The following is a 27,070-nucleotide window of genomic DNA, read 5'->3' on the forward strand; positions in this document are numbered from 1 at the left end:
GAAAAGGTTTAAAAAACCAACCTTTTCAAGTTTTTTCTGCTGACCATAGATTAAACCTATATAGATAACTCTACTACCGTGACATAATTAAAAATAGGTTTTCTAAACCAAAATTATGCTCTGATTATTTAACAAATATCATTGAAGTGAATTTTTATCTTTTTCAATAAAGTTTTCTTTACCGTTGATAATATATTAAAAAAAGAGACTCAATTTACATGGTGTAGCTAAAATAGCTTTATAAGACATCTTGGCTTAATTTGATTATGGGTTCGAATATGAAATCACAATTAAAGATGTCATCTTATTTAAAACTGGACCAACCATGACTATAGCAAAAACACATTTAAATATTAAATTATATATATTTTGGCGTGTATCGAAAGGATGACGAGAAAAAAGAAGGAAGCATCCTTTCTTCCTTCGTAAATGAGAGGTACTACTTGATCCAAATAAACCTAGCAAAATAGCGTTGGTTAAGTAAAATAATAATCAACCACCCTCCATGTTTGAATTTTTAAACCTTGAAGGAACGGGTCACGGAACCTTGGAAAAGCGTATGAAAACTACGTCTTTGACATATCGTGTCTTATGAAATTGTAAAGGGTATGAAGTTATTACTTAGTCTTCATAAATTTTAAAATGTCCCAAAACATTTAATTAAACCAAGTCAAATATTAGGAATACAATGATATATTTTGTTAAGGTGCGAAGGGGAATTTAGCAGGACCCGGGGAGAATTTAGCGCTAAAAGAAAAACAAAATAGAACAAAAGGGTAAAACCGTCAAAAGGGGAATTTGAGGGTTGAATCTCTTGGCTTCTGCGTCGTTTGGAAGAAGCACCAAGTAGCGTTTGCGCCCGAGAGAAATTTTCATTGGTTCGTTTATTCGTGTTTAAAAGCAATTGGTTCGCAGAGAAAGAGAGGAAGAGGAAGAGGAAGCGATCGCATGAAAAATTGAAGGATGAAGGGATGGGATGGGATTCAATCTTCTTTATCTTCTCGATCGAGTTCCACGTTGGGTCATCAAGCTTCCTCTCGATCTGTTCGACTCGGCCGAGTTCAGCCTCAGGCTCCGACTCACCGCACCATCTTCTGCAACGATCGCGAGGCCAATTTTCCTATCCGATTCAAGGTTCAACCGTTTCCCTCTCCGATTTCGTATTTATTGTTTCATTTCGTGTTTGTGTTTTTGTGGTTGGTTCATGCTTTTGCCTGATTGTGTAGTGGTTGAGGATGCTTGTTCAGTGTTTGTTTGAGTGAGTTTCTTGATTTCTGTTTGAGTGATAGGGTAATTGCTGTTTTGTTGATGTTTAGTTTAGTCAAATATCGAGGGTTGGTTCAGCTTGAGCTTGGGGGGAATTAGACTAGTGAGTCTTGTTTGATCTTTGAAATGGTTTTAAGAGTTTATCCGTGTAAGTACGTTTTGGACTTCGAAACTCTCAGATTAACTTATATGTTGTTTTTACGGGATCTATCCCACGAAAGAAGAGGGTCTAATAAAACCTTTAGGTTTGCTTGAGGATGCCTATTCAGTCAGTAATAGTCAGTGAAATGAAATACATCCACATGGGCGTTTGAACATTTCAAATTTCAATCAAATGGAATCACAGGAAACAGAAATGGGGACTACTTGGTCTTGGCATTTTACTTTTCTTTGAATGAGATGTTTAGTTGAATGTTTCGATTATGAGTTGATGTGAGATTCTAGTGGCTGCATCAATGTTCGAGAGAAATTTGTGGTAGCTCCTACTGTAAAATTGAGATGATGGTAGGACCTTGCCTTAGGTGGTTTGAGCATGTATAGAGAATACCTGTGGAAGCCCGGGTTAAGAAACAGATTAGGTGAAGGTTATCCATAATTCTAGAAGCTAAATATAAGTGAAACAATTAAGACAGATTCAGAGGTCAATATTCATTTATAGACATGATTTGCATCTGAACTCTTTGGTGTCTTTTGATTCACATACTATATTAGACACCCAATCAGGATCACAAAAGGCTATCAGTGACAAAGGTTGTGCAATTGACACATGCTGAAAATGTAGTCCTTGGAACAGAGTACCTTTGAGATACTGTAGTTTGTGTTTAACCAAAACCCATTGAGAGTCTAGTGGTTTGGACATAAATTGCCAGACGTTGTTAACAGCAAGCTGATTTCTTGTGTAGTAAGAGTGACATATTGCAAAGCACCTATCACTGAACGATAAAAAGTAGAATTTAAAAATAGTTCCGCCCCGAGCTTGTATAATTTGCAATTATAAACCTTAGGGGAAAAATTGGAATGAGCTTCTGCCATATGTGTTTTGTGAAGCAAGTCTCAAATATATTTGCTTTGAGTCTTAAGAACAGATTTATCAGTAAATATTTAATTTCAAGGTCAAGAAAATAATCTAGATGACCAAACTATTTAAGAGAAAACCTCTAGGAGATTTTGTTTGAAGACCAAAGTATTCATGAATCTTCCCTGAACCTCTAGGTGTGACTCGTGACAAACCAACATATAGGGAGTAGATTGAAACCAAACAAGTAATGTTTGGTCTTGAATTTCCCAGGCTTGATACTTCAGATTAATGCGATGAACTGTACAATCATCTCCAGTGAGATAGCATGGCTGAAACTACAGGATTCACGTCAAAAAATTGGCTCTAGATACCATGTCGAAAGAACTGCATGCAAGCAAATTTTATAATAAAACTGTATCCATTCCTTACTGCTGAAATTAAAAGCTTACAACAGACTCATAGGGAACCACTTGCAATAAAAGATATGTCCTATAAAACAGCAATAGCTAACAGCTCTAACAGAGTACATACAAAACAAGAGATATAGCTGCATAATAGGTAACAGCTCTCAGACAACATGTATAAATTTTTCATACACAATATAAGTATACCCTTTTATAGGAGGGGAGGTAAAGATGGGAAGTTGTAGAAGTTGTAAATCAAATAGTTCAACTTTACAAATTTCATAATTCATATTAATGATCCATATAAATGTCAAGTGATCTTTTATTGAGCCGACCTATAATGCTGTAAGAAACTTAACAATTTCAAAATTAGCACATACATTTCATTATAAGGCATAAAACATAAACGCCAAAATCTAATTTTGCCAATCTTAGAATGTATATGTCTAATCCAAAACATGTGCAAATTTGTGAAGATTGGTGTGTGACTGTCGGTTCAAACAAGAATGGTGAGTTGGCTTGGACTTCAAACAAGCAATAAAACAAAGCCAAAAAGTGAAAATACCCACCCCTTGTAAAGCAAATTGAGGTTCAGATAGAGGAAGAATGGAAGAAGACAGACCAAAGTTTTCAAATTGACACTCAAATCGTGAATCATCAAATTATTTTTGAGTCTTAAATTGTGATTTTGTATTGAATCATATGATTCAGGTACAATGAAAAATTACTTCAAATATACCATATAGAAGGTATATAATTCTCAATGCAAACAATTCAAAGTAGAAATAGATAGAATAGCTCAAGCATAAGCCTAAACAAAATTGTTAGTCATATCTAAGTTTACGAAGTCTTTATTTTAGAAGAATGAAAAGACAAAAACTAAATACTTAAGTAGAGTACATGCATGGAATAAGTAAGCAGTTAAATAGCTAAATAGAGTACATCCATTGAATAAGTGAGTGACAAATAATGGTGGAATAATCAAATAGGATAAGTTGACAAGTGTTTTTGGAATTTTCTTTTCATCTACAAATTTTTGCTTGACTTTATTATTTGTTGGGAATTGGTTACAAAGTAAAAACCTATTGTGAATCATATTGGGGATACGAATTTTCATAGATTCATTCATGTATAGTAAGCCAACATGTATTGTATCAAATATTCAAATTGTGAATCATATAATATTTTGATAACTATAAGACACATTAATTGATCTAGCATGGGTTTATACACCAATTGATTGTAATATTCCATTTTTCTTGACGTTTAACATTGAACTAGGGTGCGAATAGCGGCTGACAGCAGTTTAGAAAATTTTGTAGTGCTTTTTCTGAATAATAGGCATGATTTTTTTTTTTTTGACTATGGAAAAGAGTAATGTAATCTCATTTATAGGAAATAAAATGAAAAAAAATGTATGTTGAATCAAAAGGTGGTTAGGACTGGTAGTATAGTCATTGAATTGTATAATTAGATATGCAATATGGTGGTTATATTCATTTGAAATCTCTTTAATTGATATGAAAGAAGTCAAACTGTTTTGAAGCATAAAATAGGATATTGGTAAGTAGATTTTTATTTCTAAGGCTATATTGTTTCTACCAGTTTGGGACTTTCAGATTATCTGGGATGGAAGAATTCACATAAAAAGCTTGTGATGTATAAGATTGCCCATTATTATGGGCTAATAGTTCTATGAAATTTTCCTACTTTTTTCTAGTTTTCTTTAAGCATATATATCAATTGAAATTCAGTCAAGAAAGTCAGCGCAGTTTGCCTATTTAATTGATCAGTGTGAAATCAAATCGATTCTAGTTTCTGTTTCTTGTAATTTCAACTGTTTCTTGTTTGTATTATAATGTATATTTCACATACCCATTTTTAGTAATTTTGATTAGTTAATTTCCATTGTGACAGGGGAATTCTATATCAACCACCAAATATAACTTCTTCACCTTTTTGCCAAAAGGATTATTTGAGCAGGTAAGTTACTCCAAGCTTCTGATTTTAAGGAGCGTGTTAGACGCAATTGATTTCCAGTGTTCAAACAATGAAAATTTTCTTACGTACATGATGAGTTGTTAGTTACATTTTCTGGAAACTATATTCTTTAGTATTTTCTGAAAGTATATATTGTGACTCGTTTAGTTGGCACATTTTTGCAAATATGATTTATTATATTTATAGCATATAAATTTTTTACATCTTTTATACATTCGTTTTTTTTTAATAAACTATAGGTATCAAAAGATAACAAGACCAGTACTGATACTTCACTGTCAAAGATCTGATCTGTTTCAAAGAGATACGAAATCTGATAAAAAGAAAAATGCAGATGAAATTACAAAAGGAAAAATATAATACTGGACAAAGAGTGTCTAATCACTCTTGAAAATCCTTGCCCACCTTTTTCCTCCTTTTTCTGGCAGTTTCCCAAACATCTTCATAATCTGCTAGAACAACTTAGTCTGGTTGCAGAGGGGCTGACTTCTGCTCTGAAAAGTGCAGCTGCTTCACTAGTACCCCATTCCATCATTTGATAGAGCCTTCCATGCTGTGTTCCAAGAAGTGTGAGTTTTACAAGGGATGGATTATGACCTTCTCATCTCTTTCCATCCATTTTCAGATTGAGATTTATTTTAAATTTGCTTCTATATACTCCAGACTGGCCAGCCAATCCGTTCTTAAATCCACTTCTGTTCCCCCAAGATTGAATGAGAAGTTTTGCAGCATAGTAATTGGTTGTACTTCAAGTTTAATTTCTTTTATATGAATTTCTCTCATGAAAACATTGAGTTTTCATAAGAAATTAGCTTTAAGAAAGAAGAAAACAAAGCACAAACCCTTGGGGGACGCCACCTAACCCATGAAATCAAGCAAACGTAAACTATGGTAGCCTTTTATCAAATTAGAAAAATGAAAAAACTTTCCTTTTGATTTATTTGCTCATAAAGAAAAATGAGATGGTTCTTGTGCTCTACAATATGTGTGAAGGCAACTTTTGCTCAAATTAATATGCCATTATCATGTGTAATTTTGTATATCTTTGACTGATGTTAAATGACGCTTGTAAGTGTGTATGTATCCTTCGTCACATTATCAATATTTTTATGTTACATAGAAGATAACAATTCCTGTTTGTCCTGCAGTTCAGACGAGTGGCTAATCTCTACTTTCTTACAATCTCAATTTTGTCAACCACACCTATTAGGTATGTAATTGCTAGTCAACTTAATAGGTATGTAATTGCTAGTCAACTTAACAGTGAGGTAATGTTACAACTTCTGAGCATTATTGAGATAAGTGAGCTATCCGTACTCACTGGAGTAGCACAGTTCCATCTTAATTTTTCATGAAAATGTTTTCAGTTGTTCTATTTGTATGGTGAAGTTGGTAGTTGCTCCTAAATACTTCGGTACATTTTAGTATTTCATGAATAAGTTATCTTAATCTTCCTCATTGATCTTGATATGGGAATTTGTATTTTGTTTGGCATGTGTGGTTGATATGATTGGACATTTAGTATTTGTAAAATAAGATGAAAAAGGGTTTGGGATTTAATCTACCTTGTGTAAACCCTACACAAAGGATAGTTTATTTACAATTCAATGATTTTGTTAATTGACTTAAAGAAATGAGACTAAAGGGACAATAGGAATGAAAAAAACAAATTTATGTTTAAAGGAGATAAAGAAACTTGACCAATTCCTTGGAAAGTTACTTTAGATCCGTTGGCAAGGCTTGTGAAATGAGATGTTTTAGGAAAGGAGAGAGAAGAGACCAAAGAGATATTACCATAAATATGATCATATGTGCTTGAGTCAACAATTCATGGATGACTCTCCATAGATTGTGAAATGTATGTTGTTGACAAATTAGAAATGCAAATGATTGGGCTAGGCGTTTGGGTTTCAACCTTAAGTATTCTTGATATTCTCCGTTAGAACGTTGGCACAAATCCTTTCGATTTGGAAATATTGGTTGTCTCATCAAGAAAGTCATGTAATGAGTAACAGTTTTCTTGATTGTGGTCCTTTCATTTACATTATATGCATTGAGGACAACCTCTACCATTATGCCCTCCTCTAGTGTCATGACTTCCTTTTCCATGACAGAAGAATCAACAATATATTTCTATTCTTAAGGGATGGAACACGAAGAAGGTGTGCTATCAAGTTTTGCATAGAATGGAGTTCTTAACCAGTTAAAATTTGATCTCTAACATGATCAAATTCTGGATTCATTTCTCTAAGGATCATAACTACATAAAACTTATCCAACTTCCTTTTTATTTCTTCTGATGAGTTCCTCAACTGCTGATTGAGCTTCAGCTAAAAAAGTCATCATGTCATTGTAAGACAGCCTTAGAGAAGCCAATCGATTAGCTAAATCATAAAGGCATTGTCATTTGCAAATATATTATGGGCCTTTTTCCAAAAGGAATTACATGTTTTGAAAGACCTAAGTGTACTCAATATCTAGCTCTATTGATTGCCAAAGTTGAGTACAAAGCTAAAAATTAGTTTTCTTCTACTTTTGAATTTTGTGCAGTGGCACTTAACTCAAAGTTCCACTAAGGCAGATCAAGACAAATATATTTAATTTTTTAGAAGTTATAGAAGGAGCCCCATAAAAAGATGATATAGCCTCGATAGACATCATGAGTAGGATAGAAGCAAGGACTCAATCTAGAATGTAGCAAAGAAGATAAAACAAAAAACAACCAGGGGTTTAGGAGAGAGAAACCTGGAGTTTCAGGAGAGAGAAACCTAGAAGACCCACCAAATGACCTTGAAAGAAGGAACGGAGGGTGAAAATGGGCTCAAGATGCTTTGATGAGCCAAACTATGGTAGTCCGGAAAGTATTTGACCACTAAATGGGTAGCATGTGAGACTCGTGTGCCTAGGGCAATAACACCAATGAACCGCACATGGCAGTGCGTTAGAGGGAGTTTGGCGGCGCGACCACCGGGTTGAGTTGCGTTGCTTGAGGTTGGGTTAGAAGATGAATATCCTGCAGCGGAAGGCGTCAGACAATGACAAATAACAAGAATTTGACAATTACTTTTATAGAGATAGGTTGAGGGAATTTGAGAGTGTATCTTCCCCTTTCTTAGGGTTTCGTATTTATAGAAGCTTGGGATACATCAAATACATTGAATGTGAGGAAATAGAAGAGAATTCTAGAATATACTTCCAGGAACTAGGTCCAGGTCAAAGTACTCAACACCTAACAGTAAATCCTATTAAGGATTATTTATTCTAACACACATGAATAAAGTTGTGAAGAATACGTGTGAGAGTATGACATTAACATTTGAGGTTGGGGAAAATTAAGCTAGAAACAACTACTATTTTGGTCCTTTAGTTTTGTTCTTTCTCGTTAATGGAATATTCTCTGCTTTGCTTTGAGTATTTTGATTGATGAAGTAAATTATGTTGGAATTATTGAATTGCTCTCTAGAAGAGATATTTTATGTTTGAAATTTCTAACAAAGAAAGTAATTATATTTATTTTGTTGGGATGTAATTTTTCCATTCAATATTATTGTTCTAAGGATGTCATTATGGTTGCTATGCTATATCTATTTGTTACTTTATTCATACATCATAACAAAATAAATAACGGAAGATTGAAATCAATGGTATTTGGGGTGAGAAAGAAAATCTCGATTCAATGGGAACAGTAATAACAAACATAGACAACAAGGTTACAGTTTATATAGCCACTTTCAAGAAGCAAACCTTTAAGGGAAACCAACCAACTAGGTTTAGCTTGACTGACTTAATAACCTGGAATTCTATTAGTGCAGTCCCACTCTAAGTCTAACAAATTTTTATATGAATTGCTTGATATCATTTATTGTATTTTTCTTAGATTTTGCATTATATCGATACTTTCCTGCCTTGTATTAATCTATAACAACATATAATGGTGTTATCCCTGTTTTGGTCTCCAACTTTTAAGTGGACTCCTTTGCTCCTCAACTACGAAGCAAAATGTATTTTTGAAAGAACTCAGAATAATTTTAACCCCTCCCCCTGCTTATTATTTTGAAGATTGTTGTCAGTAGTATGTACTTCATTCATGCCGAACGCTTTTCATATATATTAATTTTATATTTCATTGAAAAGAAGTAAGACCAAGTCTAATTATGAATTTTCTGATGTTGTAGTCCGGTGTCTCCAATAACTAATGTGGTTCCTCTGTCTCTGGTGCTTCTTGTCTCTCTTATCAAGGAAGCTTTTGAGGATTGGGTACGAATATTTTTTTGCTGTCATTAATACATTGCTTTTTTAACACATTTTACTTAGGCTCTTTAGGTTTAGGGGGTTACCGTTTGGCCTTTCAGACATAAATTTCATGGAAAATTCTGGCAGGGGATGCTATCGAAAAATGTTGAATATATATTTTGTTGTAGAATGTAGAAATAAGCATTTCATCATATTATGTCCTTACAAGTTCGTGATTTACTATACATATTTTGTTTACCTCCTCGTTTTATCTTATTTTTATTTCTCTTTTTGGAATCCTTAGTTGGAAATTCTTCAGACTTTCTCACAAATTAGATTATGCAAATAGATTTGTGTATTCTACTTCCTAATTTCTTTTTCCACCTTTTAAATTTTGTATAACAGAAGCGTTTTCAAAATGACATGTCCATAAACAATAATGGTATAGAAGTTTTGCAAGATCAAAAGTGGCAGTCTATATCCTGGAAAAAGTTGCAGGTTGGAGACATTGTGAAGGTGAGTGTGCTATGCATTTCTGTTCTTGTTTATTTTGACATGTCTATATTTTGAACTAGTACTTCAAGGTATTGAAGTAAAAACAGATCAGTAAGCTCTCAATACCTTATTGAGGTAAAAACTGATAGATTAAAAGAAATAAGTACATTGATATATGTATGTAGAAACTTCTGTTTGCAGCCACGTATATATATATGTAGAAGCTCTGTTAAAAAACTGAAACCGTAATAAAAACCTATGAGACAACTGTCAGCAGCTATAGTACAGCTAATGACATGTAATAACCGCCAAAGTAAAAAATATAGTAAGAAAAGATTAAACTGTATTTGAGTTATACACTCGCCTAAGGGTGTCTACAATGGTAATTGACTTTTAAACCTCCGTAAGATGTTTGTTATTGTCAGAAAATTTGTTTATGATAATATTCATGAGAGATTGCTCTCAAATAGAATATAAAAAACTTAATAACACAAAATCATAATTATGGAATGTAATTAAATCGCCTAATCATGGAATTAAAACTGTACAAGGAAATATTGTTTGCATATAAATAAAGGCATTTTGACACTCCCCGATAAGTTGGTGAGTGAATGTCATCCTTTGCCAACTTGCCACTAATAGACTCAAATGTAGCACCACTTAGCACTTTTTTGTCAATAGATCTGCTAGTTGATTTCTAGAGGATACACATGGTGTACACATTATATTCTCCCATTATCAATTTTTTTCATTATGAAGTGTCTATCTACTTCAACATGCTTAGTTCTATTCTATCATGGTGACTGAATTATGCACACTATTTTTTGCTAACTTGTTATTACAATACAGTCTCATAGGCTTCTTCCAATTAATCTTCAAGTCTTCTAAAATCATCTTTAACTATATTATTTCACAAATCCTTAGGGCCATGACTTTAAAATCTACCTCTGCACTTCATCTTGGCACAACATTTTGTTTCTTGCTCCTCCAAGTGACTAAATTTCCTCTAAGACGAGTGCAATATCTGAGGTAGACCTTCTATTGTTGGTAGAACCTACATAGTTAGCGTCTAGGTAGGCTTCTAAGATCATCTCATTCCCCTTTGTAAATAGACGTTATGCATGAATTGACTTATAACCCTTAAAGTATAGGTATTGATGGGCCTAGTATGAGAAGTGAATCAATTTTTTTACCAGCTTTTGAGAAGTTTGTTTATCCACAGTTATATCTTCAATTGATTCACTAAGTTTGTGATTTTGTTCAATAGGCGTCTCTGTTGGTTTGTATCCTATCCTAATTTACCAGTTTTAGCCAATAAATCCAGCACATATTTTTGATGGGAGAGGAAAATACCATGATCGGAATGAACCATTTCAGTGCCCACAAAATATTTCAATCTGCCTAACTTCTTAATTTCAAATTTTGTTATCAAACATTTTTAAGGCTTCCATTCCGGCCTGATCATTTCTAGTTACACCTATGTTATCTAGATAGACAATTAGTGCAGTATCTCCCCTTGAAGCTAAATGCTTAATAAACAATGTATGGTCACCTTGGCTTTGCTTGTACCCGATAGTCTTTGTTGGCCAAACCATGTTGTAGGGGACTGTTGCAATCCTTAGAGTGCCTTACTGAGTTTACATACCTTTCCTTACTGCAATTGGAAGATCCTAAGCTTTGATGGTTGGTATATTCTTTTCTTCATTAATGTTTGGTATTTCTGGTTTAGGTTCAGACTCATGGACTTCTAGTCATTGAATAACAACCCTTTTCCTTTGTGAGTGTACTTGCAATTGATGGGTAGCACTTTGAGTTTGTTCTGCAATTATCTTTAGGCTTGACACAAAAGGAGAATGAATAGGAGAAAGAACAGGACTAGAGTCGGTAGATGTTGGAGTATTAAGTGGACTTAATTTTGGGAGAATGAGATGGTTTTCTATTAAGAATGAAGTATCTTTATCACCAATGCATGAACTTTCCCCTTGAATGTATGGTTGAAAATATTGTGTATTTTCATTGAAGGTGACACAAGGAATCAAATTTTTTTTTGGAGGGTGGGAACATTGGTATCCCTTTTAAGTAGGTGAGTGACTGATAAATAGGCACTCAATAGTTTTCCCATATGATTAGAGTGAGCATGGACAAAGGATCACATCCGAAGAAGATTGACCCAATAGGTAGCAGTGAGGGCAACTTCTCCCCAATATTGTTTTGGGACTATTTTAAGAAGAAATCAAGGAAATATGTGATTAAATCTGTACAAGGACATATTATCAGCAGCAGAAATCAAGGGATTATTATGACAGTTATCATGTTGTGATTATGGTCAGCAATCTTGTATATGTTCTAAATGTTTTAAAATTCCATATTCAGTTACCTCTGGCCAATTAGTTGTGCAATCCTCTGCTTTCGATGTCTGTTTTGAGGTTGAGTGAGCCAAGCTCATTCTTAATTTTGATATGATATCATAGTCCATCTAGTTGTGTTATTGGGTCATCTATAGATGTTTAGTCCTAAAACCTTCAGTTCCAGATGTTCATTCTTGGGTGTGAAGGGTGTGTTGTGATCCCATATGGCTAAAGTACTCCTTGTATTGAGTTGGACAATCCTCTCCCCTTGAATATAACTTTTGACATTGAATTGGGCCTAGTTTACCCTATATTCTAATAGATGGAATTCCTTCTTTGCAATTTCTAGATAACAGCAGGTTTCCTACTTGGCAATTTACTACGTTAAGCTGTAATGATTTTTAATTTATTTTATTATATAGTACCCTGTCAATCTTATGTCTTTTCTAATAATTTTCTTTCTACCCTTCATTTATTTCTGTTTAGTTTCCAAATTTTGCAGCTAATTTATTTTTTTAGAATTTTGCTCAACTTCTTTCACTAAGTATCATTTTGGATCAAGTTTTTTGGTTTCCTAAGCATACACCTGGTTGATATGGTTATGTTCTTTCTCTGTTGTGTACTATTTTATGGTTTTTATATTTGTGAGCTGCTGAATTATAGTTTTAGAGTTTTCGATATTATTAGAAAGATGTGCAGGGAAATCACAAATTCTTGTTCCCGATCTATTTTCCTTTGCCATATGATTCTAATTGTTAACTGTAGAGCTGATTGTTTTGATGTCATTGTGGGTATTGTAATATATGTACTATACTTACTATGAGTTATGCTCTGTTGCAGGTTAATCAGGATGGATTCTTTCCTGCTGATCTGCTTTTCTTGGCAAGCACTAATGCAGATGGTGTCTGCTACATTGAGGTTTATTATTTATTTTTTCAATCTGGTAGGAGTGTTTTCTCAATGCTCTTTAAACAGTATTTGACGTTAATTAATATTGGGTTTGAGTGGCAGACTGCTAACTTGGATGGGGAAACCAATTTGAAGATTAGGAAAGCATTGGAAAAGACTTGGGATTATGTGACTCCAGAGAAGGCATCTGAGTTTAAAGGTTTTCATTTTACATTACTGCACTTGGTTGTTTAAGTTATAGGAAACATGATGACAACATCTCAGCCATTTTTTTTAAGCTTTAGAATATAATAAATTTTGTGCATTATGATAATTTTGGTTCAGCTATCTGCGTAATGAGAATAATGATTACCATTTACTCATTCCATTTTATTTTGGTATCATGAACTAGCTACATATGTTTGTTTCTTAAGATGTGATTCCTTATTTAATAAGTTAGATGATTACAGAAATGTAAATGATGTTTTCAATTGGCTTTATTTTCTGTATATGGGAGTTTAGTTGATGAACATCTTAAATATATATTGTAGTTACTTGAAAATGCCCTTACTGCAGATATCTTTTGTTTTTCTCCAATTTTCTTGTTTTTCTACGTTCCCTGAAAGTTGCTATAAATTTATTTTATAGTTCTCGGATGTTTATTCAGATAACATCCTTTATTTTCCAGCATTAGATCCGTTGATGATTCAGGCTGAATAAAAGTATTGTATAGTTGAGTAATTAATCATGTCATATATCCGGCTGTATAAATGCTCCAAATAAATGGAAGTGTTCAATTTGGGGATCTCAACAGGAGAAGTAGGAAGATACCGAGAGCATGTTACATTTCTGCTGTTTTAGTAAAATAATAATCTCTTTCTAAAATAAGCTTGTTATTTGGACTGTTTTTTTATGAATCTGAAAAAATGTAGTTTATGATTGTTTTTCAACAGTTTATGTTCTTTCAGCTTTATGCGTAGTCTTATATAAAAACACATTTCTTTTACGTCCAAATGAAATTATCTTAAAAACTATTTTTAGCAAGCATACCCGACAGAAAATCAGATGGTTATAATTGACCGTACATATAATTGATTATTGAAATAATCTAATTTATACAGCTGTCCCAAATACATCCTAAGAGAGCATTCTTGGGAAAGCTTTCTTTTTTTCCTTCAGTAAGTTGTTTTTTATGAAAAGTAAGCTGGATGTTTGCACATCAGATGGAATTTAGTAAACACATTTTTATTTTATTTTCCTTAAAATTATGCTGTTTTTATGAATATACTTGAAGAAATTAATATGGAAGAATTAATAATCAACTAATAACAAATATGAAATTTTGTAGCTTATGATTATTTTCATTTAGATTTCTCCCATTTCAGATTCGTACATACACTTTTTCTTATGTAAAAGCTGATATTTTTTGTTGCACTCAAACAAAATTATGTTAGAATCACTTTTCAGCAAACTTATCCAAACAAAATCTGATTGTTATTATAATCGAATATTGAAATAATCTAATTTTGGCAGTTGTCTCAACATTGCTCCAAACTTATATTCAGAGTATAGAGTTTTATTAGAATAATCTGATAAGTTGTATTTTATTTGGTAACTGTTCCTCAATTGGTCTTCATAGAACATTTTATGGCTCTTTGTAACGGTTGTTTTTAATTTCATTATTTTTAGGGAATATTATCCAAACAAAATCTTATTGTTATTATAATCGAATATTGAAATAATCTAATTTTGGCAGTTGTCTCAACATGCTCCAAACTTATATTCAGAGTATAGAGTTTTATTAAAATAATCTGATAAGTTGATGTATTTTATGTGGTAACTGTTCCTCAATTGGTCTTCATAGAACATTTTATGGCTCTTTGAAATGGTTGTCTTTAATTTCATTATTTTTAGGGAATATTATTCTAAAGTCTGTGCAAGACTTATTTATTACCAAGTTTATGAATGTCATATCCAATCAATATGCTAAATTTGATTTCTTCCTTATTTGTTTCAAGTTCTGACAAGTTTTCAAACTATTTGCAGGTGAAATTCAATGCGAACAACCAAACAATTCATTGTATACCTTTACTGGAAATCTTATCACCCAAAAGCAAACATTACCTCTCAGTCCAAATCAAGTTTTGTTGCGGGTATATTGCCTTTCCCCATCTGTTTTTATCTGCCGAACTGTGTTTATTCACGAACTAGAGTTCTTTTTTTGCTGTTTTGGTTGGTACTTGGATTTTGACAGAGAAGGGAAGTCGAAAAAATATTTTGTACTTCTGATAAGAGTCTATTGTACAGTAGAAGCTTCTGCTTACATTTATAAATTTATAAGGCAGAAGCTTTAGATCCTAACAGATACCTGCTGTGATAATTATAACAGTCTTACAACAGAATTACATATAGGAGAGCGCTGACAGAAACTAAAAATAACTAGTCTAAAACAACTATATGCTCTGTACCATGTGCTGATATTTTGTTTACTTAGTTTGTGAAACTTAAATTGACTTGGAGCATCTTGATTTTTCAGGGTTGCAGTCTCAGGAATACAGAGTATATTGTTGGGGTTGTTATATTTACAGGACATGAAACAAAGGTTTGCTGTATAAAATGACACCTAATGATAAACTGATAATACCTCTCAATGTTACGGCCCTTGGTCTTGCTTTTTTTTTTTCTAAAGACGTTTGATATCTAGTAATGAATTGATTGTTAAGATGTTGCTAGAGACAAAATGGTACTGTTTTTGCAGTTGTTATGTATTCATAATTATAATTATTCATTAGTATCTTGGATATTTAACTGATATAATTCCAAACAATTATCCTTGGGGTCTAGAGATATGGCAAAGAAGAAAATAAATGAAGATACGTTTTATTTTGATGACTATGAATTGATTTATTTTTTTTTTGGAAAATAACAACACACAGTAAATGAAAATGAAAATAAAAACAAACCAAACATGCTTTAAGAATGTAATATATCCTTGACGTATGGGTTTATTTCACTTTCTCTTCCATTCATTTTTGGAAGTATAAATTAAATTCATTTTATTGCTTGCCTTTGGATTTTCCTACTGTGACTGTTCATGGATAGTGTTTTACTGATTTTTGAAAAACATTGTAGGTGATGATGAATACAATGAATGTTCCTTCCAAAAGAAGTACATTGGAGAGAAAGCTTGACAAGCTCATACTAACTTTATTTGCAACTCTTTTCATGATGTGTTTCATTGGAGCCATAGGCAGGTGAGTTAAACAATTGCTAGACCCCTTGTAGTCTCTTGCTAACTTATACTGGGCTTTAATGTTCAAGTACACTGTTATATGAAAATTGGATTGATTTTATTTAAACTCGCATTAGGTTTAGTGTATTTATTACCGTTATCAATACTGGTGTGCTGATTGGCACCACGTGCCACACAAGCTTTAGATAATATTATATGTATATAGTTTTATTAAAATAGTGTAAATTCTGAGATAGTTCTATAAGAGCAAATAATCATTAATAACAAATTTGTTCCAGTAAGGGAAATTTAGGACTTTTATGTCTTTTTTAATTAAATCGCTACAGTATGTTGGAAAAATAAAACTGACGGGTATCCCTTATTGTCTAAAAGTTTGTTTCTAAATGACATTATTATATTTGTTTAAACTGCAGTGCTGTCTTCGTAAATAAAAAATATTTTTACTTACATCTTGATTCATCAGAAGAGGGCTCGGCACAGTTCAACCCCAGAAATAGATTTTTGGTACTGTTGGGTTCCTCCATTAAGATAAATATCCATCCTCTTTTTTTCTTTATTTCTCTGTTAAATTATTGTTGTTAATTCTTTTTTTTTGTGTTGTTAGGTTTTTATTCTGACTATGTTTACCCTAATCACACTATACTCAACAATCATTCCCATTTCACTTTATGTGTCCATAGAGGTTTGTGTCACTCGTTTATTCCCTATAAATGCCAATGTTTTGTTTCTAAACAGAGAATATAATTTATTTTTGTTATTGTACCAGATGATAAAATTTATTCAATCAACTCAATTTATCAACAAAGACTTGTCCATGTACCATGCTGAAACAAATACACCTGCATTAGCCAGAACTTCAAATTTGAATGAAGAACTTGGGCAGGTAAGTTGCGTCCTCACGTTTCCTTGAATGAACTAATAACTAATAGATTAGAAAGGAAGTGAAACAATATATAAACTATGCTCAAAATGGGAATGAAAAAAATTTAAGTAGAAGAAACAGAAGAAATTTAACTCTTAACTTTTATTTTCTCATGAGTAGGTGGAATATATTTTCTCTGATAAAACTGGAACTCTAACAAGAAATTTAATGGAGTTCTTCAAGTGTTCGATTGGAGGAGAGGTCTATGGAAATGGTGTGACTGAAATTGAGAGAGGAGTAGCAGAGCGCAGTGGCATGAAGATTGAGGTAAATGATTTTTGCATTGTTTAAAACCAATTTATCTATAAGAAGGGATTGCAGCTATATAGTATTTTCTCTACAGGAAAATATTTCTTCGAAAGCAGTGCAAGAGAGAGGTTTTAATTTTGATGATGATAGGCTTATGAGAGGAGCTTGGAGGAATGAGCCTAATCCTGATGTTTGCAAGGTAAACATGACTCTGCTGATGCACAGTATGTTCATTCTCGCAATTCAATTCTTGGTGTTTGCTTTACACAGAGAAACAAATATTTTATGTATAAGCTTGAGTTATCATTCCACCAAGCAAAAGGGATGTATTTCTATATTCCAGAGTATTACAAAGGTAGTTAATGCCATACAATGTATAACAGCACAATTAAGATACCATTACTTAATGATGCATTGATCTTGTCTATACCATGTATCTAGACAACATGGAAAAATAAGCATTGAAGAAGTTCTTAATTTCTAAAAATTCTATTTTCAGCAAAAAGTTTGATCCTTGCTGACTAAAAAGTTTATAATGTGTATTATATTTGATGCAAAATTTGTTGCTTGAAATGTGTCCTGGAAAGTAGTATTTGCAAGCTATATAAGAAATCTTAACCCTGACCATTTGTCATAAGTTTTGCGCAACATTTGTGTGATGCTTTTGGATTGCTAGAAGTCTGTTACTTCTTCGAAATGTATGTATTCCAATTTTATGTGTTCTACATATCATGTATCGTGGCCATCCTTCCTAGGTAGTAATCAGATCTTATATTAATGAACCTAATTTTCAAGTACATTTGTGTGGTTCTTCAATTTGGAAGAGAAGTATATTCAGATTTTTTAGCCTGTTTCTCTTCTAAATGTTGTTTATCAGTTAAGCGCTCGAGTTGCTTTCTTTACATTATAGTCATAGCTAACATGGTTTTGTATGCTATGTAAGGCAAAGTAATATTACCTTATTTATTGCTATGTAGGAATTCTTCAGATGCCTTGCTATATGCCATACTGTACTGCCAGAGGGTGATGAATCCCCTGAAAAGATCAGATATCAAGCTGCATCACCTGATGAGGCTGCTTTGGTTATTGCTGCCAAAAACTTTGGTTTCTTTTTCTACAGGTTCGATGTTCAAACTTCTTGATCATGTTCTATTTATCTTCACAAGCATCCAGCCATCTGTCTAGGGGCTGGGCTGGAACAAGGTTAAGTATTGAACCTTCAACATTAACTAGGACCAACTTTTAAAGAATTAGAATTGTGTCAGTTGAACTACAACCTCATTGGTCGTACACCCCATCATTAGGATGAAGATCTTCTGTCCAGCTTTTCAGAAGAAATTACCCTATGACTAGGTCTGCATGTTGTTTTTGAGTTTCAAATTCTTGTACTTTTATACTTCAGATGAGACATTGTTTGCAATAAGATTTTATTGATACTATTGTAAATGATTGGCTTTTAAAATTGTAGAGTCCTTTTACTTATTCTTAACTGACCCAATAGGAGCAGAATCTGAGAGAGAAAATCAGATAAAGCTGCAAATGAGCCTTTGGAGTCATGCTGGTTGGCTTGATGTTCAGAAATATGTGGCATCACTAATTGCTCATTAATGCTAGGTTACAAACAAAATAAGGACTGTATGCATATGTAAGTGTATAGCAAACGTAGCTTGATGGGAACAGCGCATGAATGTTGATGCGTGCTCTCAGTGAAAATCTTTATATATCATCGTCTTTTGCTTAAGAAATTATAGAAGAAGACTTGTTACAGAGTGAGTACATTGAGCACCAATAGACAGTTTGGAGACCCGAATCTGCATCTCTTTAGTTGGGGAACGTCCTTTACATGATTTATCATATAATCTAACTTTCTCAATGTCCTGTTTATAATTTTAAGTTCATAAGCTTGGACCATATTAGGAGGACAGAATGTGTACTGATCTTAAAATGTAAATACTCAATGCAATAGTCGAGAGCAAGCTACTTTTAGATAGTTCAACAGCTAGGTGAATTTTTTCAGTAAGTAGTGCTGATAGATCAATCTAGAAGATATTAAAAGGTATAATTCACAGGAAGTAGACTAACTATATACTCTAATAGCACAGATTGGGTTGTATGTGAAAGGGAGGCGTGCTATTAATTGGTAGTGGGCATATATGAGAACATATAATTCGGAGTAGGTACAGGGCAGGCGTGCTCTAAGTATTGATACATAGTTTGGAATGTAAAAGAGAGGTTCTTGTTTACATCTGGTTTTCAGTTGAACTTTTGTATATCAGATTTTCTTGTGTACTGCTATTAATTGGTAATAGGCATATAGGATAACATATAATTCAGATTAGGTAGAGGGCATGCGTGCTATTAATTGATACTTAATTTGGAATATAAAAGAGAAGTTCTTGTGTACAACAGGTTTTCTGTTGAATTTTTGTACTATATATCTGGGAAATGTAGTTAGTTTGACCAATACTGCATTGTGGAACTCAAATTTTGTCAGTGTTACACCTTTCTGTTTAGTTATTTTTCTGTGAAACAAACACAATGATTCAATTTGCACAGTTGTTATCAACAATTATGCATGAAATGAATCTGAATAGGCTTGTTATTGAAGAAATGAAATGAACACTCCTTGATATTTTGCATTTTTCTGTTAGATTTGTTCTTTTATTAGAGTACATCTTAACTTCTTTCATCTCTCTGTAAGCCTCAATTTTTTTTAAATAATAAAATTTCTACTATTATTAAAGACAAGTGTGGGTATTTCCATCTCATACTCTAAAGTCTGGGACTCGGGTGAAGTGTTATCTGATAAGCAAAGTGGCAAAAGGAGTGCATGAATCCTTAACAAAACCAAATATGCCTTTCTTTTTGGAACTGTTAAATTTAAGATTATTTCAGTTTGAGTTGATGTGAATACTTTGGTTTTCTTTGTCAGACGGACACCTACAATGATATATGTTCGTGAATCTCATGTTGAGAAAATGGGCAAAATTCAAGACGTGTCTTATGAGATTTTAAATGTGCTTGAGTTTAATAGGTAACTGTCATCCCTATGGGTACAATTTTAATTTAACGTATTAAGTTTTAACATTTTTTTCTGAGCATACTTGTAATCTTTTTTCCATTAATAGTACAAGGAAGCGTCAGTCTGTTGTTTGCCGTTATCCTGATGGAAGGCTTGTGCTATACTGTAAGGTAATAGAAACTAGTCTGCTTCCCCACAATAGTATAATTTTGTTTGGATTTGGGTAAAATGACATCTTCCATGCATTTTGCTCTTCACAGGGTGCTGATAATGTAATCTATGAGAGACTGGCTGATATTAGTAATAGTATCAAGAAAGTCACTAGGGAGCATTTGGAACAATTTGGATCTGCCGGACTTCGCACATTATGCTTAGCTTACAAAGAATTGCATCCTGATGTTTATGAAAGCTGGAATGAGAAGTTTATCCAGGCCAAGTCTTCTCTAAATGATCGTGAAAAGAAATTGGATGAGGTTCAGTTTATCCCAGTATCATTGGAAGCTTTTATGTGCTTATTTAACATCAAGCAATTTATACTTTTAGATTAGATTACCTCAGTTCAGTTGAGATAAATAAAAGAGACTATACTTGAGGGAGCTTCATCACTGCTTTCAAATGTTCTCATACATTCTTATATTGATAGAATTCTGATGCAATAGGTATAGGGGAGAGAAAACATCAAAAGCCAAAACTAGAGTCCTATTAGTACGGAGATAGGTATAACTCATAGGTACAACATATAGCAATTTTCCTAAACAACTACTTACCTATATGTAATTTTCCTAAATAAATTTAATTTGAGGTCCCCTTAAGGACTTTGTTAACATGTGCAAGTTGATCATTGGCTTCAACAAACTCAGTACAAATTTCCTCGGACAACAACTTTTCTCGAATAAAATGATGGTTAATTTCTCTATATTTAGTCCTCTTATGGAATAATACTGTACTAGATTGGTAGCAATGTGGAAAGCAACTTGGTTATCACAACACATCTTTATTTGTTGAATCTAACTGAAGTTAAGCTCATGTAGGAATTGGTTCGCCCGTACAAGTTCACCAGGAAGAGAAATCATTACCATATATTTAACTTTAGCAGTTGATTAGACAACCACATGTTATTCTTACTTTTCCAAGAAACAATATTTCTTCCAAGGAACACATAATATTTTGTTGTAGAGTGTCCATCAGTAGGGGATCTTGCCTAGTCAATATCATGTCCTTTTTTAATCAGTCACCCCGTACCATGTTCTTGTATAACAAAGTAATTGGCATTAAAGATTGTTGAACAATCTTAAGACTTGGTTAATTGACTCGGAGAAATAAGATTGAAATGATATGAACAAAAAGAACAAATTTTAGATTTAAGACAGGAGAATAATAAACTCCACCGATTCCTTGGGAGGAAACTTTAGAACCATTAGCTAAGTTATGAAATGAGTTTTTCTTTTGGGGGGAGGGGGGAGGGGGGGGGGGGGGGGGAAGGAAAGGGATGAGATCAAGGTATTACCATAAATATGGTCAAAAGCTCCCGGGTCAATTGTCCATGAGCTTTGACTTTCCACGGGTTGTAAGATGCAAGTTGTTGAGATTTGCGTATGATTGTGCTATTAGATTTCCACCTCAAATATTCTTAGTATTCATTAGAGAATTTGGGTTCAACAGTTTCAGCTTTAGAGATATTGGGTGTCTTATAAGGAAAGTTGTGCAAAAAAAGAAGCAATTCTCTTGAATGTGACCAATTCCTTTACAGTATGTGATGTCCTCTACCATCACGTTTTCCTCTAACATTTTGTCCTCTTCCACGTGTGGAAACCGTGACAAAAGATTCTGCACATTCTTGCTTTGAAGTGTTGGAGCTCGAAGGAGTCGTATTGTCAAGCTTTCTATGGATGAGACTTCATGATATGTTAAAAGTTGATCTCTAACATGTTCAAAGTCTCTAACGGTGGATAATTACTATATAGAATTTGTCCAGCTTCTTCTTGATCTTCTCAAATGACAGCCTCCAAGAACATCTTTAATTATTCAGCAATAGATTGGCTTCACATATAAAAGAGATGTTTATTTAAAATATGCAAAAGCCTATTGATAGTGTCGTAAAGGTGTTGAATAACATTTGCAAATATATTTCGAGTCTATTTACAAAAAGGGTTGCAGATTTTAAACGATCTAAGATTACCCAATAATTTGGATTCCACATATTGCCATATAAAGCACAAAGCTTAAAATCAATCCTCTTCCACTATTTAGCTTGATAAGATAGCACATTACTTCTGTCTTGTTCAAGGTGAATTTGGAAATCTTGGTCAAGGAACGAAAGTTCAAGTGAGACAGACTAAGAGGGATAATGTTTGCTATTCAGTTTTTCGGATGTAATGGTAGGAGTTCTAGAGATGGAGACAATAGGCTGAGAAGACATTTTTGTTGCCAGAGAAGAAAACAGCCAATAAGAAACAAAAGGAAAGGCCTGGATTTGACCTTCAACCACAGTGAAAATGAATAACCAGTGGTTAGAATAGAGAGGAGGAGGTTTGGTTAAGCCCCATGGAGGAGCAAGGCGTCACTTCAATGAGAGGAAGGCAACACGTTGATGTTATGCGCCTAGTAGCTGCAAACAAGAGAGTGTGTGTGTTGTGGTGCATGGATCAGATTTAACTTTCGGGGTTGGCTGTTGCCTGGAGAGACACTCCATATCCAGTGGTTACAGGAAAAAATGGCCATGGGGGATGGCGGATATTTCGCCAAAGACTGAAACCTTTAGGATCAACTTACTCTGATGCCTATGTTGAGATAAATAAAGGAGACTATACTGATAGAGCTTGATCACTCCTCTCATATGTTCTCATTTGTATTGATAGAATTATGATATAATAAGTAGAGGGAGGAGGAAAGAAAGATCCACCGCCAAAACTAGAGTCCTAATAGTTACAATGTATAGCAATTTTCCAGTACAACTACTTGCTACCTATATTTTTAATACCTATTCTAACAACCTCAAAGGGTAGCAATGTTGTTACTGTATCTTATGTTGAGCAGCATAATGCACTTTTCTTATTGATTTTAGTTCAATACCTGTCCTTGCACAAAAACTTCATTGTAGCAAAAATATTAGAAAGAAACAACTAATTCTGTAGCATTACTCTTAAACTTGGACAATGAATACGTTTGATATTTTCCATCAGTTACATGAGCTAATTTTGGTTTGGTAAAGGGAAAATGGCCCTGTGGTACTTCAAGGCACTTCTTGAGCTAGTTTTTAACAACCAATAAATGTTGTACTTCCCATATGCAACCTGTTCAAAAACTACAAAACGCTAAACCACAACTGTCTGAAAATTTAGGAACACATCTCTTCCATCTCAACTTCTCTTCAATTCCCTTAATTTTCTGAAGTGATAAATGATAATTTGATGCATATCATTGCTTGATAAGTTAATTTGATGCAATACGCTATTTTTATTATTCTTAGATCCACAATTTGCTACCATGTTTTCTTATTGCAACGAGTTTGTTTGAGGCTGCATGGAGCATGTTTGGATATGTTTTATTTTCAGGATTATATTCCGAATCATAGAAAATAAATGTTAGTGCAATTCAATGGTGTTTAGTAGTTTAAATTGCAGTCCTATATTATAATCTTAACAAAGAAAAAGGGGCTTTTATGATAAACAACATATTTTGAAAGTTTTTTATTTGAAAAGCTAGAATATTTTTCAGTGAACTTCTTTTCTTCCCTTTGATCCATGACAATTGATTAGTTTCTATACAAAATCAACTGCTACAAATAACTCCATAAACTTTTTGTATTTTATCTATAAAAATTCAATGAAAAAGATTGTCTTGAAAACTAGTTTTTACCTAACACAATTAATGTGGCAATGAATTATGATTTATAACAACTATTGATTATTTAAGTCTGCAAAAACGATCCAATAATTACATTGCTAGAAACGAGAACTAAAAGCTATTTACCAAATCCCTTACTCACCAAACTTGAGTGCAGAATGTTTGAATTTCATTTTGCAAAGATAGTAATGTGAATTATTATACTCTTATGCATCTTGAAATGATACAGGTGGCAGAACTTATCGAAAATGATCTCATTTTAATTGGTAGCACAGCCATAGAAGACAAGCTTCAAGAGGGTGTACCTGCTTGCATAGAGACTCTTCAAAGAGCTGGTATTAAAATTTGGGTTCTTACAGGGGACAAGATTGAAACAGCTATAAACATAGCCTATGGTGAGACTGTTTAGAAGTAGACCAGTATTTTTTTTCTTCTTGTTATGCTTTTGTTAATCTAAGTTATCATATTATATGATGCTTCCACCCTCATGCTGCAGCATGCAACTTGATAAACAATGAGATGAAGCAATTTGTGATTAGTTCAGAAACTGATGCAATTAGAGAAGTTGAAGAAAGGGTATTGGCCCTTCTTGCTACCATGTTTTGTTCATAGTTCTTAGTGTTTGTGGCTGTAATAGTTACATTATTTTGTAATTTTTTTAGGGTGACCAAGTGGAGATTGCACGGTTTATCAAAGAAGAAGTGAAAAAAGAGCTGAAGAAATGCCTTGAGGAAGCACAGAACTATTTTGACTCCCTATCTGGACCAAAATTAGCACTTGTAATTGATGGAAAATGTCTAATGTATGCATTGGATCCAAGTTTAAGAGTGATGCTGCTCAACATAAGTTTGAATTGTCATTCTGTTGTTTGCTGTCGAGTTTCTCCTTTACAAAAAGCACAGGTAAAGCTTATATTGTGTCAATAACTTAATTATTTACTTATTTCTGTAATTCATCTTGTTACGTAGAGAGTTTATATTGTCTGGGAAGCTAATCTTTTATTTATTTTTTGGCTTAGTGAGTAGAAGGGCTTAAAGTAACTGCCTAGTGGAATTTGAGAGTTGTTTAGCTTATGAAAAAATTTCCATTATTTGTTCGCTATACCTCCTTACAGGTCACAAGTATGGTTAAGAAAGGTGCTCACAAAATAACACTTAGTATTGGTGACGGAGCCAATGATGTTAGCATGATTCAAGCTGCTCATGTTGGTGTTGGCATAAGTGGGTTGGAGGGAATGCAAGCTGTGATGGCCAGCGATTTTGCCATTGCACAGTTTCGTTACCTTACAGACTTGCTTCTTGTTCATGGAAGATGGTCTTATTTGCGAGTTTGCAAGGTATTATGTTTTCTAAACTGCAATGTATACTGTCTTATACTGTCCTATATACTTGTTTTTCATGTTGTAACACTTGAAAATGTGCTATTGCAGGTTGTCTTATACTTCTTTTACAAGAATCTCACTTTCACTCTTACTCAGTTCTGGTTTACGTTTCAAACTGGATTTTCTGGTCAGAGATTCTATGATGATTGGTTTCAGTCATTATATAATGTTATCTTCACAGCCCTACCTGTAATCATTGTTGGATTATTTGACAAGGTGGAATATTCTTTCTGACAGTTGTCTTGTGAAGTTGTGCCTCACTTCTCATGTTTGCAGTTTTTCTTCAATGATGTCATGTTCTGATTAGCTACTTGTGCCTTTGCCAGGATGTCAGTTCATCTCTATCCAAGAAGTATCCTGAACTATACATGGAAGGAATAAGAAATGTTTTCTTTAAATGGAAAGTTGTGGCAATATGGGCATTCTTTTCTATTTACCAATCTCTAATATTCTTCTATTTTGTGAGTACAACAAATTTAAGTGCTAAAAACTCAGCAGGCAAGATCTTTGGATTATGGGATGTCAGTACAATGGCCTTCACTTGTGTTGTAATAACCGTCAACTTGCGACTGCTTATGATTTGTAATTCCATCACTAGATGGCACTATATTAGTGTTGGTGGAAGTATATTAGCCTGGTTTATTTTTATTTTTATATATTCAGGGATTAGCACTCCTTATGATCGTCAGGTGAATTCCCTTTCTACTCTGGGCGTGTGTCCAGACACTTAGGAAATTTCCTTATGACCCATGGTTAAGAACTCTGCTAACTTGAGTTCTGTTTCATTTTCTGCAGGAAAATATTTATTTTGTCATATACGTTTTGATGAGTACGTTTTACTTCTATGTCATGCTACTTCTAGTTCCTGTTGCTGCACTTTTCTGCGACTTTGTTTACCAAGGGTAAGGTTCAGATTTAAAGAAATTTTGCATTTTTTTCCGGGATTCTATAGTTTAGTTGCAGAACTTTAGGATCTTTAAACAGTGATAAATGAGAGTCAAGACATGCACTGGAGTTGTATTTGCTAATGCAGGAAAGGGGTCTGGGTTTCAAGAGATGATAATCCTTTATAATGTTCATTTGATAAAAGTGGCTGTCGCATCCATTCTCATTTTTGATTGATTTGTTTCAGGGTTCAAAGATGGTTCTCCCCCTATGATTATCAGATTGTTCAAGAAATGCATAGAGATGAGCTAGATAACACTGGAAGGGCACAGTTGTTGGAGATAGGGAACCAGCTTACACCAGCTGAGGCAAGGAGTTATGCAATATCTCAACTCCCACGTGAGCTATCAAAGCACACCGGGTTCGCTTTTGATTCACCTGGGTACGAATCCTTTTTTGCCGCACAGCTTGGTGTATATGCCCCACCTAAGGCATGGGATGTTGCTAGACGAGCCAGTATGAGAACCAAGCCCAAGATTGGGCACAAGAAGTAATTTGGAGTAGGATGCTTGCTTGTACATTACTTAGTTTCGGTTTTCCACCTTGAGAGCCAGCCTAGGAATTGTGTAAAATTAGAATGTGTCATATTAAATATAGTCATTTTCATTAGGATATATTCTGTTTCTTTTGGGTGCGGGATTAGAGCAGATTTTCAGGATTCCTCTTTTGTACATTCCAGGATATTCAGCAATTAGTCTACTCAATTTTGTCAAATTTAGAAATTCTGCCATTCTTTTAGTTGATTCCTGGAATTCAGCTCTTTTCTTTGTATTGGATTTATATTACTCGTTTTTGGATA

General features: G+C 33.7%; 1 protein-coding gene across 1 annotated transcript; it reads left to right on the forward strand.

Annotated features, from left to right (window-relative positions):
• Nucleotides 1–758: 758 nt before the first annotated feature.
• Nucleotides 759–27,070, forward strand: LOC114179065 (phospholipid-transporting ATPase 3). Its single transcript, XM_028065268.1, has 27 exons — nucleotides 759–1,134; nucleotides 4,606–4,671; nucleotides 5,838–5,899; nucleotides 8,865–8,946; nucleotides 9,328–9,438; nucleotides 12,606–12,683; nucleotides 12,777–12,873; nucleotides 14,700–14,806; nucleotides 15,190–15,255; nucleotides 15,786–15,907; nucleotides 16,320–16,410; nucleotides 16,511–16,588; nucleotides 16,673–16,789; nucleotides 16,949–17,095; nucleotides 17,172–17,276; nucleotides 18,055–18,197; nucleotides 20,010–20,111; nucleotides 20,206–20,269; nucleotides 20,360–20,572; nucleotides 24,175–24,340; nucleotides 24,442–24,521; nucleotides 24,608–24,847; nucleotides 25,060–25,281; nucleotides 25,375–25,542; nucleotides 25,653–26,015; nucleotides 26,122–26,228; nucleotides 26,459–27,070. Exons 1-27 carry the CDS (start codon nucleotides 964–966, stop codon nucleotides 26,763–26,765), a joined length of 3,675 nt encoding a protein of 1,224 aa, XP_027921069.1. The 5' UTR covers nucleotides 759–963; the 3' UTR covers nucleotides 26,766–27,070.

Source organism: Vigna unguiculata, chromosome 3 (assembly GCF_004118075.2).
Source record: "Vigna unguiculata cultivar IT97K-499-35 chromosome 3, ASM411807v1, whole genome shotgun sequence".
Lineage (NCBI taxonomy): Eukaryota > Viridiplantae > Streptophyta > Magnoliopsida > Fabales > Fabaceae > Vigna > Vigna unguiculata.